Source organism: Branchiostoma lanceolatum, chromosome 10, assembly GCF_035083965.1.
Source record: "Branchiostoma lanceolatum isolate klBraLanc5 chromosome 10, klBraLanc5.hap2, whole genome shotgun sequence".
In the NCBI taxonomy this organism is placed as follows: Eukaryota; Metazoa; Chordata; class Leptocardii; order Amphioxiformes; family Branchiostomatidae; genus Branchiostoma; species Branchiostoma lanceolatum.
Genome location: NC_089731.1, coordinates 2,030,949 through 2,050,965, shown reverse-complemented (window position 1 = coordinate 2,050,965; position 20,017 = coordinate 2,030,949). Strand labels below are relative to the sequence as shown.

The following is a 20,017-nucleotide window of genomic DNA, read 5'->3' as shown; positions in this document are numbered from 1 at the left end:
GTTCTTCTATGTCACTATCAAAAACGTGGAGCATGAAAACATAATAGTATAATGTGGGCTGTCTAGAACAGGGCACATTAACCATTACTGATCAACAGAGACGATCACGGTATAAACTTCCTGAAACTTTGGACGAACGTCACGTGTTCGTAAGGTCACGTGACCTAGGTGGCTGGTCACCTGAACTCTAAGTGAGACAGGAGTATGACATTCGGAAATTCGGGACAGTAACGTTTTGTTTGTTTGTTTGTTCGTCTGTTTGCATTGCCTCATGGCGTAACACACCAGGTTTGTACTGAACAGTACAAGCAGCGTATCCGGACAGACGTATTTGATTCACTCATTTCGGGAAGGACCCCTACTATTTTCGATAAGCGTGACGGGTTCTTTTACGTGCTTGAGGCGTGGCTCTCCTCAAACACGGTACATCTATTTAACGTCCTATCCAAGGGACGTCCCTAGCCGAAGCTAAGTACTCATTTTCACCTGAGTGAATTGGGGAAAGTCGTGTAAAGTGCCTTTGTGTTGGGTTTTTATCTATGTACTATGTTAACTAACAATACAGACGAACCATCAAACTCATATACACACATCATGTCATTTAAGAGCACTAACCATCAACATCCAATTCTATCTGTTCGCTTCCTTCCGAAGTGTCAGCAGATAACTGGCAACCGCCACTTGGGCAGGAGAAGTGGTGGGATCGCTCCGTATGAGCATTGTAGACGTCCACCTGCAAACATACGAGGGGTGATCAATAAGTCCTCGGCCTCACCTAGAAATATGGTCCACAACTAAGATTTTGGGGCATAATTATGTAGTGTGACATCTTTTAGGAATATCCACCAAACTTCAAATTATTGTGGCCGATACTTTTTAGTGGACGTCATTTGAAAACTATAAGGTAAGTGACCAGAAAAACAAGGGTACACTGTGGTCAGAGCTGTGTGGGTCGAGTTCTTCATGCCATGAATCGGCATAAAATCTGCGAAGACATTGTCAAAATATTTGATAAAGCTTCCCTTCTTATTTCAACTGAAAAGAAGTGGGTATCTGACTTTCAGCAGAGCAAGTCGGCCCGCACACCTCAAGTCACAGCTCCATTGTCCATTTCTTTATCCTTCTACCCCACCTAACGTTACTGAGTGTCGTCTGTAAAGTAATGCTCACAATAATTTGAAGTTTGGTGGATATTGCTAAAAGATGTCACACAACATAATTATGCCCCAAAATTTGAGTTGGACCTTATTTCTAGGTGAGGCCGAGGACTTATTGATCACCCCTCGTAACCCACAATGATTTTATTACCAGCATCATATCAAGAACCTCTGAATCATTCCCGTCCTAATGAATGACGAGCGGACTGAAATCCCCCGCTGCCAGTCACTTGGGATTTCGCAATTGTTGTAAAAATGTTGGAAAGGGGAATCCGATGTTATTGAGGTAATCACTTCGGTCCCCCTCTCTTTTAGGAATTCATTGATGAGAAGTTTTATTGCAAGTTCATGCCCGTGGGCTGGTTGCAAATACCTTGTAGGAACATTGGGGAAAACATACATTTGACAGTGACCTTTGACTGACTTTGTTGTAACAATAGGCGACTACATACGTTTGTTGGTTATATTTAGACAAGCTGGGTTTGACTTCATTGATAAGTGATAATCTGATTTTCCCCCGCTCTTGTTGTTGAAGAAGTTTGATTATTCAAACTTACCCAGTCCAGTTTGAGCCAGTCCTCTCCTGAAGCGGTAAGTCGAAGACGTGTGGGAACACCGAAGTTGGAAGCAGCAAAGGTTCGATTATACTCGGTCCTTTGATGTTATGCATGTGAGAAAATACAATCACAGGTTCGTTATAGAGGTGCATTTTTTTTACATATTATCTGTGTAGTGTTAGAAGGCAAAGAGAACTTATTTATTACAGTCTTGCCAGAGCAATCACGTGAAAAGCTAAAACTGGTTCCGAGCATGCATTGAAGTCTTATCAAACTCTTGGTAAGTTCTACTTTACACCAGAAATATGCAGTTATAGCCTGGGTGCCATCATTGTAAAGTTAGTTTACCGGGTCCAACCCGTTTGAGAGATTCTGTTCGGGAGTATTGGAAGCCAGATACACTAAGAACGATGGCACTCGGGCTAACACAGCTAGCCTGAGTGCCAGCCTTTTTAGCTTCCGTACGCTACCCAATCTCCGCTCCTCAGCGGAGCTTGGGTAGTGCAGCGGAGCTAGGGTAGCGGACGGAAGCTAAAAAGGCTGGCACTCAGGCTATAACACAACATCAGATCAAGACTAAATAAAGCACTCAAGTACCGGTGACGCGCATCTGATGTTACCTACCCTGCACGTGCAAGTCCAGATACCGTCACTGCCGTGCAGACATCCTCACAGTCGGCAGAAAAGATTTCGATGGTGACAGGATCGTCGCTCTGAGAGTCGGCAGCAGCGCTCGTCTTGATTTTCAAGCCGTGGATCTCTGTTAGATCAAACAACATATCGTTAAGCATTGTGTATATAACATATTTTTTTACCACAAGGGTAAAACTGTAGCCACTGTTGATATCACAACGGGTCTTTATCTTTTTTTATTTTTTTACATCGGTGCATATATCGATGCTGTTGCTGAAGGACAATAGATATGCATGTAGTAAACTTTCCAAAATACTAAAAATGTTCCAAGATTATCATTATTATGTCATCAAACAGTATCGCAGCTTTAAACAGTCTTTTCTATACGCTTTTATAACTTTAACACGCCGATTTACAGAAATGGTGATAAACACCCCATGAAATATCGGCACTTACCATTAAGATCCAAGACTAGATGTTCGCTTCTCTCCGAAGTGTCGGTAGATAACTGGCAACCGTCACTGGGACAGGGAAAACGGTGGGATCGCCCAGTATGAGCATTGTAGACATCGATCTGGAAATTGAAAAAACAAACATTATAAGATGAACATCAACAAACCAGGGGGTTGCTGCAAACGATTCAATGGCGACTAGACTGAAAATAGCTAGAAAAGTAACATTTGCATGCAATTACACAATGTTTTATTTCACATGGTTTAGCCTAGGAATCGAAACTACTGCTATGTTTATTCTAACAGAAACACATTCATATATTGTGACTAGCCCCTCTAGGTCTGTCCTGCCACTTGCTACATTTCGAAATCGAACGCCACATTCTATTATACCTGTAACCATGGCGACAGCCGTTTCGCACAGGTCATTGACCTTGCTTGTTTGGAACGAAAGATGCGGAAGAAAAGAAGCCAAAACTATATTTTCTTTCCATGAAGGTAAATATAGATAGTTTTGATATTCAAACTTACCCAGTCCAGTTTGAGCCAGTCTTTCCCCGACGCTGTAAGTCGAAGCCGTGTTGGAACACCGAAGTTGGAAGCGTCAAAGTTTCGTTTGTACTCAGTCCTTAGATGTTGTGCATGAAAATGCAAACATAGGTTCATTGCGAGAAGGCTCTGCTTTTGTACACTCAGGTTTACATGTCTTTGTCTTTAAAATGTAAAAGGAACTCGATTATTACAGTGTGGAAAAATCATTAAGGCAAGATTTGCTTCTAGCATGCATAGAAGTTTTATCAAACTCTACAAGGTACTTGTACATTTCATATGACAGATTGTTAGTAATGGTAGTCTGGGTGCCACCCTCGTAAGTTTACCGGATATTCCTTACTCGCACCCTTAAACTAAGAGGGATGGCACAGCATCAGACTGCATGAAACACTACATATACGGGATACGCGTATCTGATATCACCTACCCTGTACTTGTAAGTCCGTATACGGTCGCTGTTGCGCAGACGTCCTCACAATCCGCAGAAAAGACTTCGATTGTGAGAAAATCACCGCTCTGAGAGTCGGTAGTAGCACTCGTCTTAACCACAAGACTGTGATTCCCTGTTAGATAAAACAACATATCGTTAAACACATTTTTTAGTCAAAAGTGAAAAACAATAATGTAGCTACTGAGATATCACAAAAAGTTAACCTTTTTTTTACATTTTGCATTGCTCCTACATAGCCCAATTCCCCACATGATCAATGTATGTCCCATAACTCTCATTTAAAACATAGTTCCTAGCAGCGTAGGGAGACATTAGTGTCCACAGCCAATCAGAGCCCAGCATTTTGGTGTAGCCATGGGAACGTAATTAGGGGGACCCTAGGGTCTGACCCCCCTAGGGTCATGTACCGTAGGGAAAAGGATAGACAAGTAGCTGTAATTAAGTAATTAATTTGATTGGGAAGTAAATAACAATGTAATTAATGGAATTGTCTAGAAGATGTTGTTTGCATAAACATAGTTATTGTTATAAGGAATACATGTCTGGGCAACACCTTTCTCACACAATGTGACGTACATCTTTGCTGTTTGTTGGTTGTGACAAAGATAAGTACATAGTGTAAAGGAATGCCATTCCATTTGTCAATTCGTGTTAGTATAGTGGTGAGTATACCTGCCTGTCACGCGGGAGACCGGGGTTCGATTCCCTGACACGGAGAACAAATGTTTTATTTTTATTTTATCTTATTTCTTCAGTATTTGTCTCTTGTGAGAGGACAGGCAGACAAGTAGCCGTAATGAAGTAATTAGTCTAAGGGGGAAGTAAATAACAATGTGATTAATGGAATTGTCTAGAAGATGTTGTTTGCATAAACATAGCTATTGTTTAAGAAAGACATGTCTGGGCAGATTAGTCTAATGGGGGATGTAAATAACACGGTAATTGACGGAAGTCTCTAGAACATGTTGTTTGCATAAACATGGCTATTGTGATGAAGAGGACATGCCTGGGCAAAGCCTAATCTCGCATGCAAAAGTCTATGACGTACAGCCTTCCTGTTGGTTGTCTGAAGCGAGAGCATGGTATAAATTGACGGTACGTGTTAGTCTGATACCATTGCACCTATCTGAGAGAGAGAGAGCGAGAGCGGAATGTCCCAGACCAGAGACCTTGTGACTGAGCTGATGGTGGGAGAACAAGAGACACCAGCCATGACTGATCCACGGAAAAGCCGTAGGAAGAGGAAGCATCAAAACGCCGATGACACCAAACCGAAACATGTACGTGTTGAAACACCGACTAATAATACATCTGTCGGCTGCAGCAGCGATGACAATGCGTCTACCGAACCGTTTCCGACGACCCCGCAGAACGTGTCGCCTGAGCCGAGCACAGCCAAGGGGCCTACTCTCCTGAACCAGCCCGCGCCGGGTCTGAAGTATCCTGTCATGGGGCAAAACGGTTATTCTTCTACGCCGCCGATCAAGCAAGCAGTCCCCCAAGCACCGTACAAGGCAAAGCCGCAAGAAGTCCGTCTCCCACTTGGTGACGATGTGTTCCTGACTGTAGCTCTGTTCAGGGATAAGCCGCTGGTGTCCGTACGGCAGTTCTACCGACCAGACCCCGCAGACGTCAACAACATGAAGCCTGGTAGGCACGGGTTGTCCATGTCTCCGCAAAACTGGGAAGCGCTGAAGACGCAACCAATGTTGGCAACGCTTCTAGATTGCTTGTATGCTTCAATGCCTATCGACGACACGACGTTTCAGCCGACCACCTTCGACTTGGGAGATCAGCGCTACGTTATGGTCCAAAAGTCAAAATCGGACTGCCTACCCGGTGTGGGCAACCTACCCAGCATCTCCCTGTACCAGATGTACCGACCATACGGATCACCTGCCACAACACCCCCCATGAAGAAGGGAATAGATCTAAGTCTGGGGCAGTGGAACGACCTGGAATCCAAGATGGAGACTGTCGACAAGATATTGGCAGCAATGGCAGTTGGAAAAATGCCCACCGACAAAGACGTGATCCAGTCGTCTATTGTGTACTGAAAATAAAAATGAATAAAGCTTCCTAGTGGTTTGAACACAGGCAAAGACCGTATACTTTGTTGTTGTTTCATGTATGTATGTGTGTGTGTGTGTGTGCGTGTGTGTGCATGGATGATTGTCTTACTAGGACAAGTCTTGACATGATTTGGAATAATTAGTTGTTATATTAATGAGCTATGACGTACAAGTCCTTTGATTGGTTAAGAGTAGTCTGACAAGACAGTGTATAAAAGCAGAACACAATCGAGTAACTCACATTGAGAGAGAGGGAGACAGAGAGAGAGGACAAGACGCTCGCTACGACATGGCCTGTGGTGGAGAAATCAACAACAACGGTATGGCAACATCACATCCAGACGCCCTGATCCTTGGCAAAGTGTTCCGAGAGACGTGTGACTATGGATACACCAAGTTATGCCTTCGAATGGTTTCGGATGACTGCTATGGGTGCCAAGTCGACCACCCGTCCCAGACAAACCATCCTTGCCTCTACATGGGTCAAGAAGAAATGAAAAATTACCGTCAACGCAGTCTGGCCTGCATGGATTTCAAGAAAATCTACGAAGATTTCTCTTACTGCATGAAACGTCTACATCTAGAGGCGAGGACGCCAACAGAGGACGCCCTATCCAAGATCTTTCAGCAGTGGTATCAAGAACAAGAGGCAGAAATCACCCGTGATGGCTATGATGAGTCTAAGGCTGACGAAAATCAAGAGGAACCGCAGGCTGCCGACGGAGTCCGCACTCTAGTCAGGGACATAGTCGTTAACATGCTGGAAGACACTCGAGAGACAGCTGTCTGAAGCACGATGTGACAGAAAGAAGCAGAAGTTGAAGTCACAATGCGATACTGATAACCATATTGTTCTGAATAAAACAAATGTGACCAGATTGAAAATTCGTGTGTCCGTCCTTCTTTACAATTATGTGTGTGTGTGTGTGTGTGTATAAAGTAAGAGTATTCCTAGGACTCATAGACATTTGTTCAAAACAGCGAGTTGAGGTCAGACATGGGTTATCTCGTGTCAAGAAACAGAATGCGGGGTGTAGTGTGTCGTGTACAGTGTGCGTTTGTGTACGTTGTACTGAGGTTGTGTGTTTGGCTGAGAGGGTTTAGATGGTTTTTACAACAGGCAACAAGAAACGATAGAGGACTGTATAAAACTCCGTTGACAAGACCGCGACTGTACAGAGCACATCGTATACAAGATCTCCGATATCTATAAAGCAGGGATACCCAGAATCAGTTATCATTTGTTCAAACATTCAGGCTGAGGACGGACATGGGTTGTCGTCCCAATTGTCTTATTTCGGGGAAGAAGTTGCAACGTTTAGCAGGCCGTTTTCAGTGTCTTTGTGCCTGTGCTGGAGGGCGGCTGAGCGTTGTCCTTAACGGGGTAAGATGGCTTCGTCGGCGGGGAAAAAGAAACGAGTCGGGCGGTCGAAACGCACCAACAGCTCCAAGAAACGACACAGACTCCTTCACAGAGTCTACTATAATACTAGACATCCTGCGGGATATGGGGGTGTTGAACGACTGTACCTCGCAGTTGGAAAGAAAAACGGAATAACTAGACAACAGGTCAAGGAATGGTTGCGTTCACAGGACACCTACACCTTACACAAGCCCATAAGGCGTCGATTCAAGAAAAATCGCGTTATTGTAGGAGGGATCGATCACCAATGGCAGGCTGATTTGGCAGATCTACCTGCTATATCAAAGTACAACGACGGCTATCGCTACATTTTAACATGCATCGACGTGTTTTCAAAATATGCATGGGCAGTAGCCATGAGAGACAAGAAAGGAGTTACAATCGTCAAAGCCTTTCAATCAATCTTGGAGGATGGGAGGAAACCGTGGCGGTTACAAACCGATCAGGGAAAGGAATTTCTCAATCGAAACTTCCAAGCCCTTTTGAAAGATGAAGACATCGATTTCTTCACAACTTTCAACGAGGAGACAAAGGCCAGCGTTGTAGAGCGCTTTAACCGCACGCTGAAAACACGAATGTGGAAATATTTTACGGCGGCAAATACCTATCGCTTTACAGACGTTTTGGACGATCTCGTATGGTCATACAACAATTCCTATCACCGTAGCATCAAAATGTCTCCAGTGGAAGTGAACAAAGGCAACCAGCGTCTAGTTTGGCACACACTGTACGGCACGACAGAAACCAAGGAACGGGTGATGATGAAAAAGAGGCCAGATGTTTTTAAGTTCAAACTCGGAGATCTCGTCCGTATAAGTAAGTCCAAATTAAAAATGGAGAAGGGATACACGCCGAATTGGACGACAGAAATATTTACCATTTCAAGACGAATCGCTCGAGTCCCTCCTGTTTACAGAGTGAAGGATTACCACAATGATGAGCTACAGGGGACGTTTTACGAACAAGAGCTTCAGAAAGTCACAAAGACGGATGATGTCTATTTGGTTGAAGAGATCATCAAGACTCGGAGGCGTGGTGGCAAAACGGAATATTTGGTAAAATGGAAGGGTTACCCAAACACGTTTAACAGCTGGGTGCGAGAGGAGGACGTCTCGTCGGTGTAATATAAAGACGCTGTCACAGAGGCTGCGAGTAGTCCCGCCGTTACAGTCATCATGGTAGCATCGTTTTATGTGACGTTGCCCAGTGATGGATCGATGGATGTATACCCCGAAAACACCATTGCAAATTACAGTGTCAAACTAGCGCAGCATGTCGAATTGAGTGGAGAGTGGGAAGTGGCATTAGTCGAGCTCCAGTACCCGCGTTCGTGGAACAATGTACGGGATGGCGATAACGCGTTATCGTATAACACCGTTGAGGAGGAAGAAGTCTCTCCGGACAAAAACTCATTCTTAAAGGTACCACCAGGACATTACGACGACATCACAAAACTCATAGAGGCTTTGAATGAATCAGCTTCGGCGCAATATCCGGAATTTGTTAAACAGTTTACAACATTCAGTTACAACAAGACGGATAAACGCGTAACAATAACACTACCTCCAACAGCAGTACCCCCACAGTTCAAACTAGTAGGCAATTTAGCTAGACAACTCGGGTGGAGGGACCCCAAACACGTTGTGGGTAATTGGTGTAAGGCGACTGCTCCACCAGATATCAACTTAGGGTTGCACTCGCTATACATTTACTGCAGCCTCGCTGGGGATCGTTTGGTAGGAGGTGTAAAAGTTCCTCTTTTGCGTATTGTCAAAGTGGAGGGGCATGACGGAGAAGTGGTGGATCATGTCATTCGCACACCTCATTACATGCCACTGGCACGGAAGAGGTTTGAGACGGTTGAGATAGATATAAGGAATGATTTCGGGGAGCCTGTACCATTTGAGCAAGGGCGAGTGATAGCGACACTTCATTTCAGACAGAGGAGAGCGTCATACCTGTCTTGAGTTTACCACTATGATGAATCAACGTGGCGGTCAGTTACCTGTTTTCAGAGGCACCCAATACGGTTACGGGTTAGGAGGTGTTTTCAAAAGTCTGTTCAAAACGGCACTTCCACTTCTCAAGCGAGGTGGTAAAGCCGTAGGACGACAGGCATTGAAAAGTGGCGTCAACTTTGCACAAGACGTATTGGAAGGACGTACTGTAAAATCAGCAGCCAGGCAGAGAGTGAATGAATTCGGCCACAATCTTGTAACTCCAAAGGGTGGACGTAAGGTCGCCCCCAGAAACACGACGAAAATGCAAAACAAGCGGGGCGTCAATACCAGTCGGACGGCTAACAAAGCGAAGGGAGTCGGCAGACGTCCCATAAATAGCGTGAAGCGCGGAAGAGTTGCCATTCCTAAGAGTGGGAGCACCAAACGCAGACGTATCTCCAAGGACATATTCGATTGAAGTACTAGCCATGGCTCGTCATCTCCATCCCTTATCTATTGACTGCACCAAATCTGAGCTAGACCTTTTTCAGGTCCCGCCGACTCTTACCACCATCGACGAGGGACGCTGGGTTGAATATCGTCCCGTCGCTAACCTATCTGAATCCAGTCCAGTAGAGTTCGACATCCCCAGCTCTGGAGAAGAATATACAGATCTGAGTCAGACTCAGCTGTACGTGCGAGCCAAAATCGTTCGAGGGAATGGAAACGATTTGGTTGATGGCGCAAAAGTGGGACCGGTCAACTTGTGGATGCACTCCCTATTCCAGCAGGTCGACGTCAGCTTAAGTAACAAACTAGTCACACCGTCCACGAATACATACCCCTACAGAGCGATCCTGGAAACGTTGCTTAACTATGGCCGAGAGTCCAAGGAGACTCAGCTCACTTCTGCCCTCTTCTACAAAGACACACCTGGAGCAATGGGTGTGAGCGACCCGAACCCTGAAGCTGCACCTGTCAACACGGGGCTGCAGAAGCGTACACAGTTCACACAGCGCAGTAACGTGGTTGATATGGTTTCGCCCCTACATATTGATATGTTTTTCCAGGACCGGTATCTTATCAACAACGTTGACATGAAAATCAAACTGCAACGCAGCAAAAACCAATTCTGTCTGATGTCTTCAGAAGTGAATCCAAACTACAAGGTGGTGATCATGGAAGCAGCACTCTTTGTCCGGAAAGTGAAACTGAGTTCCTCATACCGCCTGTCCATTGATAACCAACTGGTCAGAGCGTCGGCAAAATACCCCATCCGCCGGGTGGAAGTAAAGGCCATCACTGTTCCAAGAGGACACCTCACCACCAGCACTGACAACGTTTTCTTGGGCCAAATTCCGCGACGCGTGGTGGTAACGTTGGTTGAAAACACTGCCTTCCAAGGTTCATATGCCACCAACCCGTTCAACTTCCATCATTTCAACCTAAACTACATTGGCCTGAACATCGACGGAGAGACAGTTCCGCACAAAGCTTTGACGCCTTCATTCGCAGAGGGTGCCTTCGTGAAGTCGTACTACACACTGTTCGGGCCAACAGAGAAACTGGGCCGTGACACCGGAAACCACATCAGCCGGGAGGACTTTGACAAAGGCTATGCCTTCTATGGTTATGATTTGACACCCGATCTCTGTACTTCAGGGCAGGGACACTTCAATGTCGTAAAACATGGGAATGTCCGTCTGGAGTTGCACTTTGCAGAAGCCCTGGAGAACACTGTGGTCGTTCTGGTTTGGGCCGAGTTCGAAAACCTGATCGAAATAAACAACCACAGGAACGTACAGTTTGACTACACCAACTGATGAACACGGTACAGATTGATGATATCCTGAGGACAGACCCTGTTACTACATTATACACTAGAGGAGTTTTTGCTGTGAACGAAATACCAGCACAAGTGGAAAGTTTTCCAGCAGCCTATGTCGTGAACACGGACCCCAACGATCAACCGGGAGAACATTGGGTTGCAATATATTTTGATGTAAACGGGCGCGGTGAATTCTATGATTCGTACGGTCAGAATCCCGAGTTTTACGCCGATCGCATAGAGACATTTCTAAACAGCTGTAGTACTCAATCATGGCTATACAACTCGCGTCAAATACAAGGACCGTATTCCACAACGTGTGGACAACACTGTTTGTTTTACCTATTACATAGGTGTCGGAATGTTTCGATGACGACAATAGTAAATATGTTTAGTGACGAGTATGAGGTAAACGACCTCCTGGTGGTGGATTATATCGAGCGCAATTTTAATGTAAACACGTCTTTGGTAGATGTTAGGCACATAGTTAATCAGGTGGCCAGAAGTCTAGGTTTGATATAGAATGGGTTCTTAAGAATAAACGTTGTTGAAAAAGTAAAGTGACTGTTTCTTTTTTTTATGTGACTATCTTTTCTCATTATCACACAATTATCAGACACACGCACACACGCACACACACACACACACACACACACACAAGCAAACATATAGCTAACACTGAATAAGAATCATCAGACACCTGTACATCTTTTTTACACCACATAGTCTGTGTCCAAATCACAGACAACTTTATTGAATTCATTTCCACGAACTTTCCACGAATGTCTTTCTACGTTTCTTGACTCCACTGGCAGGGTTTTTCCCAGCCTTCCTCTTTCCGTCCTGAAGGCTTCGAACGACCCTGTTGGGGACATATGAAGAAACTTGTTCCTCGTCATCGCTTAGTATGGGTTGACCTTTGGACAGCTGTTCCTTATGTCGTTGTATGATCTGAAGTCGTTTAGGATGTCTTATACTGTTTTCTGGGGCATTAATGCGTGCCAAACCCCTTGAAAACATTTTCCATCCAGCTGGGTTAAAACCTCGCCTCTGATGTAGGGAATCACGTATAAGATCCGCTACATTAGAGGAAGGGATACGTTCTCCGTCGTACACAAGTTCCCCCTTATCGTTCCATCTCATGATGTCTCCGCCTCGATTCCTGATTACACTAAGCATTTGTCTAGCACGTGATTTCATGTTCTTTGGAAAAGACTCCACAATACTTTCTTCAGACATGGTCGACTCAGCTGTAGCCCCTGCATCTGTTGTGTCACTTGTGTCACCAGCCGCTATGGCGACGGGTGTGGCGGTGGCTGTGTTAGCTGTAGAGGGTGGTACGACTTGTACAGTAACGGGTTCAGCTTTCCTTTTGTCGCGATACGTTAGGTACCTTTGGAGAAGTTGTTGATACAGCGTAGCCTTTTCATCATCAGGTATAGCCCGGTCCATGATTTCTTTCATTTCTGAATCTATTGTCACCGCAGATTGTACCAAAGGTGAAATCTGTTCCTCCTGTTTGGCTTGAATAGTGGACAAGACTTCCTGAGGAACCAACACCATCTTTTTTGCATGTTCCATTTTTCTCTCACTTCTTCCCTCCAAATAAAGAAGACAGTGCTGATATGATTGGTGATAAGAGCAGAGACAGAAACCCGCCTGTCTGTGAGAGAGTCTTTCGCTTCTGGAATAAGGGAACTTTCCTGTCCACCAGTTGTCGCAGTTTTCTCTTGTGTCGTGCTAAAGACTTCTTTTGTGCAGGTGTGACGTTGATATTACCCGACAAAACGTTTTGAGCACAGTCACAGAGACAACGGATCAGATCTGTTGATGAGGCAGATAGGATGGCTTTGCGTAATTTTGGACTGGCCTTGTTTAGCACCTTGAGAGAGTCCAGGTGACGATGCACTCGCTTCGTCATGTCGAACGCTAATGAAGATTTCACATGTCAACGTCTGCTTTTATAGCTTTTTCACGTACGCGTAGGGGCGACGTGTAAACATGTTTGATCGCACTCTCAATGATTCTGGTGTTTCAGGGTGTAGATCTAAGAATAGATGTCCGTAACTTTCGTTTGTCACTGCATCGTCATAACTTTCCTGTAGAAACTTAGCGTTACCAGGGTACATCTGCCGTGCTAGGTTTGCAATTGTTCCGCGATCACGAGGAGACTTAAAGAGTACCAAGTAAGTTGCATTTAGGGTTAGCGTTCTCATACCGGGGTGATATAAGTTCTGGGCAAGGAAAATTACGGATAACCCACGGTGTCTGCTAGCTCTTGTAAATAGTTTGGCTACCTTCTGACCTGTGTCTTTTGAACTCGTACCCTCCCACATTAAGTCGTCCAAAACTAAAACATTTTGACTGTTGGGTTTAACTAGATTGTCCCAGGTACGAGGTATACCTTCAATGAATTGTATTCTATCACCTAATTTACTGGTCAAATCACGATGAAGATTGTGCTGATATTCTGCGTAACACCATATGATGTTGTCAAACTGTTTTGGATTTATCCAATCATCATCACTCGTTAATAGTTTCTGGGTAAACGTTGTTTTTCCACACCCCGCCGGGCCTGCTATTATCATCCTCAGAGGGTGGCGTAGTCTTATATCCATGGTTGGCCTCAAATGATGGACTAAGTTAGTTTAACCTTCTTTTATACTGTGCTCACGACCCTTTCGTTTCCAGTCATCTGATATCACACACTCAGACCAATCACACATTCATGATACCAGACCATACTTACGTCTCGCCACCATCACAGTTTATTCGTTCAATCAATAGTGCTGTGCACTATGTAACAATCAACTACCATCACAGTGGTATTTACAGTATGTTTACATGATCGTCTTTCAATACACTTTAAACAATTACAAATCACAATAGCATTGTCACAACGGCATTGTATACTATACAAACGTATCTTACATATATACAGACATATGACCAAAGCGCATAATGTTTACAGGAGGAAAAACATACATTCTCTCAGACTTCATTCTCTCTCTCTCTAGTAGCCATAGGGAAGTGTGGTGAAGTTATCTTGGATAACGCGTTTATTGTACACCAATCTATACCTTTTCACCTCCCTTTTGTTTACAACTTTCTTTGCTTTCTTGTCCCTCGATATCTTGCGCTCCGTTACAATATCGATGTTTTCAGGGCCGACCCCCATGATCATATCTTTCATTACATCAAAATTGATTAACTGCTGGTTCTGATAATTCAGGCTGAACCCTCTGACCTTACACACGGAACTACCATCAGCACAAAGGTAGCTATAGTTCTTAGGCCCTCCAGAACAGTACTGTACAATGTAACCACCGTTGTCTGCTACCTCATTGGTAAATTCACCGAGATAGTCTCCCAGCTCCAGGTTGTTCTTACCATTACAGCGGTATATGATACTATCGGTATCGAAGTACAAAACAGCTTCTCCCAACCTGTTTAACGAGTCGTACAGTTTGAGGCGGGCATGGGCCGTGGTGAAGGCGGCAATGTAAACATTTGTGTTAGCAGACTCTGGAATGAAATCCTTCTGATAGGCATAATGTACCTCCACTATCTCATCATTTACAATATGCAACGACTTAATGTCAGTAGTCTTCGACCCTACGAGCTCGTACAGTCTAGCTGGTGATGTGACATACTCTGTTTTAGGGAAGTTGTTTCTCTGGCCAAACTTGCCCCAAAAGGAGTTCAGACAGAGTTTGGACAAGGTTCGCATACCTGGGTTCTTCTTGATGTTATCTCTGTCTAACCTGATACCTTCATTTTCCTCATACTTTCGTAAATATTCATTCTCTTTCGCTTCCCTCTCTTCTGGAGGGGCACTGGTAACCCATTCGGGCCACCCACTGCTTTCCTGTTTTAGCTTTAAAAAAGTATCGATGTATTCCGTGAATAACGTGTTTGTCTTCTTTGGAAAGTGATGGACTTCGTATATTTCAACGACCTTGTATCCCATTTCAACAGCTTTGTTTAACTCTATAGTTACCCATGTCCCGACGAGGGATCGTTCCTCGTCGGTATGGTTACATTTCTTTTGCTCATTTAACGAACACGTGTGACATAGTGGAAACATTAACTTGTCTCCTACCCTGTAAGGCAACACTGGGTGGAATAGACCTCGTGGCGGTAGAACTTTGCACTTTGCCATGCCGTAGTAGTCACTGATGTCTGCAAAGTTGTCCACATGTACTTCCGGGTGGCCCAGGGGGTATTCGCAGTACTTGTTTGTCCATGGATACAAACTGTTGATAAAAATTATTAAAAATTATTAAAAATTATTAAAAATTGTTAAAAATTATTAAAAATTATTTTTAAAAATTTAAAAAATATTTAAAAATTATTAAAAAATTATTAAAAATTATTTAAAAAGAAAAAAAAAATCTCACACAGAACATTTACAATTCTGAATTCATATGTAACAAGGAAAGATATTCACCTTGTAAAGTCCACATATTGAATCGTCTCTCCGGCCTCCAAGTCTGCCTTTGCATAAAAGGAAATCGCGTTCGTTCTTCCTCCGAAGAAACCGTCACGCGGGTTTAGAAAATCAATTCCCGCCCTCTCGCTTGCTGTGATGGTCGACTGACCGCTGGGCAGTTGTTGCAGATATGTGCAGTACTCGTCGGTCGTCTTCACTTTGACGAAGTCATGCTCCCACATCTCCACATAGTTGAAGTTTCGTTTTAGAATATCTGCCTTACGGTTTGTCTTGGCATACAATTCCCACATTTTTGTCTCATTGACAGGATTGACATCATCTGGATTGAAACATTTAGGGCAACCATGCCAGAAGCACCCGTGGTACTCGTAAACGGTTCCAGGGGCCCCCTTCTCAAACCCATCTACCTTAAAACCACACACTACAACTTCCCTTGGACTGTTCTTTGCATGATGAATGGTCTTATCCTCACGGTATGAGACGTATTTTAACCATTCTACAGCATCGCGACTTTGTTTTTCTCTGAAGCGATAGCCATGAATGGGGACGATGCCAATCATATTATCCTTTAAGAATAGATCTCTGTACACATAATTACAAGCAGAAGCAATTGTTATACACTTCTCAATAGGATTGATCCCATTGCTCACTTGTTCAAATGTTTTCTGGAACGTGGTGAACCCCTGTTCCAAAATGCGAACATCGATGACACAATAGTCGATCAGATCCTTTTCGAAGTTGAACACATACCCCTCCTGCTTTTTGGTGGTCACCCACGAAACACAGTTCTCTCTGTTTTCCGGACTCATGGTGTCCACGGCATAGAATTTGATGTCAGGCAAGGGTCCTTCATATGACATGTTTTCCAAAGATGAAAAATAGTGAGGGAACCAACCCTTTGTCAGGTCTTCAAAACCAAAAGTTTTGGGGAATTTAGCCAACGGCATTGGTAAGAAGTTGAAACTGTCGACAAATTTGATTTTCAAACGAGTGATCTCCATAGACATAAGCTTTCCACCACAGTAGATAACGCGTGGCGTGATGGCATTATCTATCAAATATTTCAAAATGAAGTGAGCATCATATCCCTTTAGATTATGGGCACAGAAAACTGAATGTTTCATTTCTTTTCTCAGCACCCATCTGCAAAAGGCTTTTGTCGTGTCTGCTCCTTTGAAATATATGGCAGAATTTGTGTTAGCTCTTTGAACAACACAAAGTATCGGTACATGCTCACCGGATACCTGCGTACATTCAAAGTCAAAGAAATACAGTGAAGACGGTGGTCTGTCTTCGGAATCTTCTAGGTCTTCTTCTTCTTCTTCGTCTGTCTCATCCTTACTTGACCGATTAGCAGATCGTTGTTGTTTCGCAGAACCATCTATATCATCTAAAGTGAGTTCAGTCACTTTAAAGTCAGCTTCATTTTCTTCAATCACAGTAGACCCTATGCTACACTCAGTCTCACATTCTGATGAATCACTGCTGTCATCTGTTATTTTGTGAGACTGCTTTCTGTTCTGGCCTTTCTTTTTCTTTCCCTTATTTTTCTTTCGTAGAGGCTGAATGAAACAAAGATGATCCATGTCTACATCTTTAAAGCAGAATCTACACTCCCGTGCCCAACATTTGTGATCTTCAAACCTGTAGTGTAATTTATTACACGTTTCACATTTCAACCTTTGACCGCACACGCTCACGCCATTCTTGTTAGGGATTTTGTGATTTTGAAAACACTGATCCGACTGGAAATAGCGATTACAGTCTTTACAGTACATCCATTTATCACCAAAGGCTCGATTACAATTCTTCTTTTCACAAATTTTACACATGTTTTCACATTTGTGCGCATTCCTTCTATTGTATCCTTTGTGACATTTAGGACAATAGTAAGCTGTCCCTAGAAATGCTTTCATGCTTGTGATCACATCGTAATGAGCTTGAGGTTTGTCAGATTCTTTGATATGATATAGTATCAATTTCTTGTTTTCATCTTCCACGGCTGGTCCCTGAAAGATTATCTGATTTAGCTGGTTACGCGAAACAACAACAATTTGGTAACCGGTCAGGTAATCCTGAAACATCTGAATTTCGTCCAATGCACAAGGACCCAGAGGAACCCCTGCATTATTATACAGTGAGCGAGCGAGAGTTTCTTGAATTTTCCTACCCTTCCTGATATTTTGCCAGTCACGGTGTTTGTCTATCCTGGCTTTCGCCACAGCTAAAGCTCGCCCACAACACAAATCGTCATCATTTCGAATGGATATGACAGATTGCTTCTTTTTGCTGAATTCAGTTGCCGAATTGAAAAAGGGGTTTCTTCCAGATCCAGGCACTGGTAAGTTAACAGACACAATTTGGACGAGGAATGTTTCATCGATGACGAAAGTCTCATGACTTTGGAGAATCCGCTCAATGTGAGACAATATGAGTTCAGCTGTTAACTCATCTCTTAGAACAAATTTTGTTGAAATACATCTGTCAAGATGACCAGAATGGATAATCATTCTCATAATGCCGTTGACATTCATTCCTTCTCTGGCCCGAGATATCATGGCCTCGAAAACACCATGAAGAGCATCAATCATATTCTCTCTGCTACTGATTTTTTCATGTTTAAGAGAGGCTTTCATTGTTCTTTCATATACTTGATACTTGTTATTAAATTCTTCTTTCACAGATTCAACAACAAACAAATCTTCTTCTTCTTCTGGGCGCTGATGATTATTTTCATCTATGTCCTGATTAGCGGCTTCATCATCGGAACGGAAGTTTTCATCATCAAAATCAATTCCATCCAACAGTGCCAAATATTCATCCAAACTTTCGATACCATTTTCAAAATCATGATCATCAAAATCTACCCCTTCCAACAACGAAGCCAATTGACTAGCGGTTATATATTCATTATCTGAACTGTGATCCAGATTTTCAGAGTCAATCCCATTCAACGAGACAAAATGTGTGTTTTCATTAGTATTTGGGGAGTGTTGGGAGTCATGACGGATCCTAAAAACACACAAATATAACACAAATAAGTAAACCATACCCGTTAAAGAAAACAGACAGCTTTCATTAGTTTGCATGGAAAACCTCGTGCAAAAGCAACGACTACATTTTCACGTCACAGATAACGCATGTTTTGTCAAAAGCTTTTATGGCAAAATAAAATTGTCTAAACAACAAATGACGCGCAAAAATGGCAATCTACTACTTAACGAAACAGCTTTTTGTACGGAAAATCTCTGGTTTGTTTGTAATTAACGTCACAGACAACTCATTTTGGCAACATCTGAACACAGTAAAATTTTGCACAGAAATCTTGTTTTTAGTTCACGGAACAGACAACTTTAAAGCATTTTGGACGTTTTAAACGGAAAAATGTCATGGAAAAAATGTTAACGGAAGTTGTTCAGTTAACGGAACGAGTTTCTGATTCGTTTGAAATGCATTTTTTCGCGCAATATTACTACAATAGAAATAAAGTTCTACTCACTTTTTGTTGGAAGACTGTGGTGCATTTTCCTCAGTTGGCCTCTTTCTACCCGCTTTCAGCAAAGCCCAATATTTTTTAGATAAAGGGGTGTACTGACGCCCAGATTGCGGATCTGTTAACTGCCGAGGTATTCGCGTAGTTGGTGCCGTTGGCGTAGCGCCTGAGCTACGGTGATCCGTAGACCGTGGTCCCGGCGCAGCTCCTGTAGACGCTGGTGATCGAGGTTGCTCATCAGACTCCTGCTCTTCAGGCGAACTCATCTTGCAAGCTTGACGGTCAGTGTCGCGGACAGTGTCTCATGTTGTGATCGGTCGGTCAGTCGGTCGTCTCTCTCTCTCTCTCTCACAGCAGATGTATAGGACCACTGGTGTCTTCAGGGTGCATTTATATAGAACATAGCCTACAGACAACTCATATCAGGCCACGCCTCTCAACAACAGTCCCGCCTAGCAACCAGACAACTTCCACCAGATAAGCCACACCTCCCCCATCGACACACCCATCGGATGTACAAACAAAGTATGTCAATTACAGTTAGTTGTCGGATACATTCATCAGTCGGTAACGCCCAAATTCACCGACAACTACAATTTTGGATCGGAAGAAATCCTTTTCAGAATAAATACAGCTAATTTCGTAATTAATGTTACGATTTCCGGTAAGAAGGGTTGGGTTGTAGATAAGACAAGTGTTTTGTAAATGACTTCCCGACATAAATCTACAGTCAATTACATTTCCAGACAAACCCATTAACGATGTATTTCCGTTATGCATTACACACACACACACGCACATACAATACACAAAGTGTACAGAGTGATATAGTTCTTTTAATCCACACATCAGATCGCTGAATTGTACACAGATCAGACGACTCCACTATTGCTTCTCTTTATTAATTTGTTTTCGAGACTTGCTTACGTGAGGCCTGTGGCACGAGAGGCGTTTTACTAGTTTTAGACTAATTGTCTACAAGATGACCTCTGACACTGACCACAAA

General features: G+C 43.4%; 2 protein-coding genes and 1 non-coding gene across 3 annotated transcripts in view; 1 reads left to right on the top strand and 2 right to left on the bottom strand.

Annotated features, from left to right (window-relative positions):
- The window catches only part of LOC136443825 (uncharacterized), a 32,499-nt gene that overhangs the window by 1,186 nt on the left and 11,296 nt on the right, over window positions 1-20,017 (bottom strand). The window contains exons 12-17 of the mRNA XM_066441191.1: window positions 3,779-3,914; window positions 3,331-3,427; window positions 2,804-2,921; window positions 2,339-2,474; window positions 1,715-1,811; window positions 616-733 (exon numbers count right to left, since the gene is read on the bottom strand). Of these exons, the coding sequence (XP_066297288.1) occupies window positions 616-733; window positions 1,715-1,811; window positions 2,339-2,474; window positions 2,804-2,921; window positions 3,331-3,427; window positions 3,779-3,914 (702 nt within the window). The remainder of the gene's footprint in view (window positions 1-615; window positions 734-1,714; window positions 1,812-2,338; window positions 2,475-2,803; window positions 2,922-3,330; window positions 3,428-3,778; window positions 3,915-20,017) is intronic.
- Window positions 4,448-4,519, top strand: Trnad-guc (transfer RNA aspartic acid (anticodon GUC)). The gene has a single exon. It is a non-coding gene; the product is annotated as a tRNA-Asp (tRNA).
- On the bottom strand, window positions 13,811-19,378 carry LOC136443339 (uncharacterized). The gene is made up of 3 exons (XM_066440539.1): window positions 19,018-19,378; window positions 15,516-18,530; window positions 13,811-15,321 (listed from the first exon to the last, which is right to left on the bottom strand). The coding sequence occupies exons 1-3, from the start codon at window positions 19,275-19,277 to the stop codon at window positions 14,079-14,081; spliced, it is 4,518 nt and encodes a 1,505-aa protein (XP_066296636.1). The 5' UTR covers window positions 19,278-19,378; the 3' UTR covers window positions 13,811-14,078.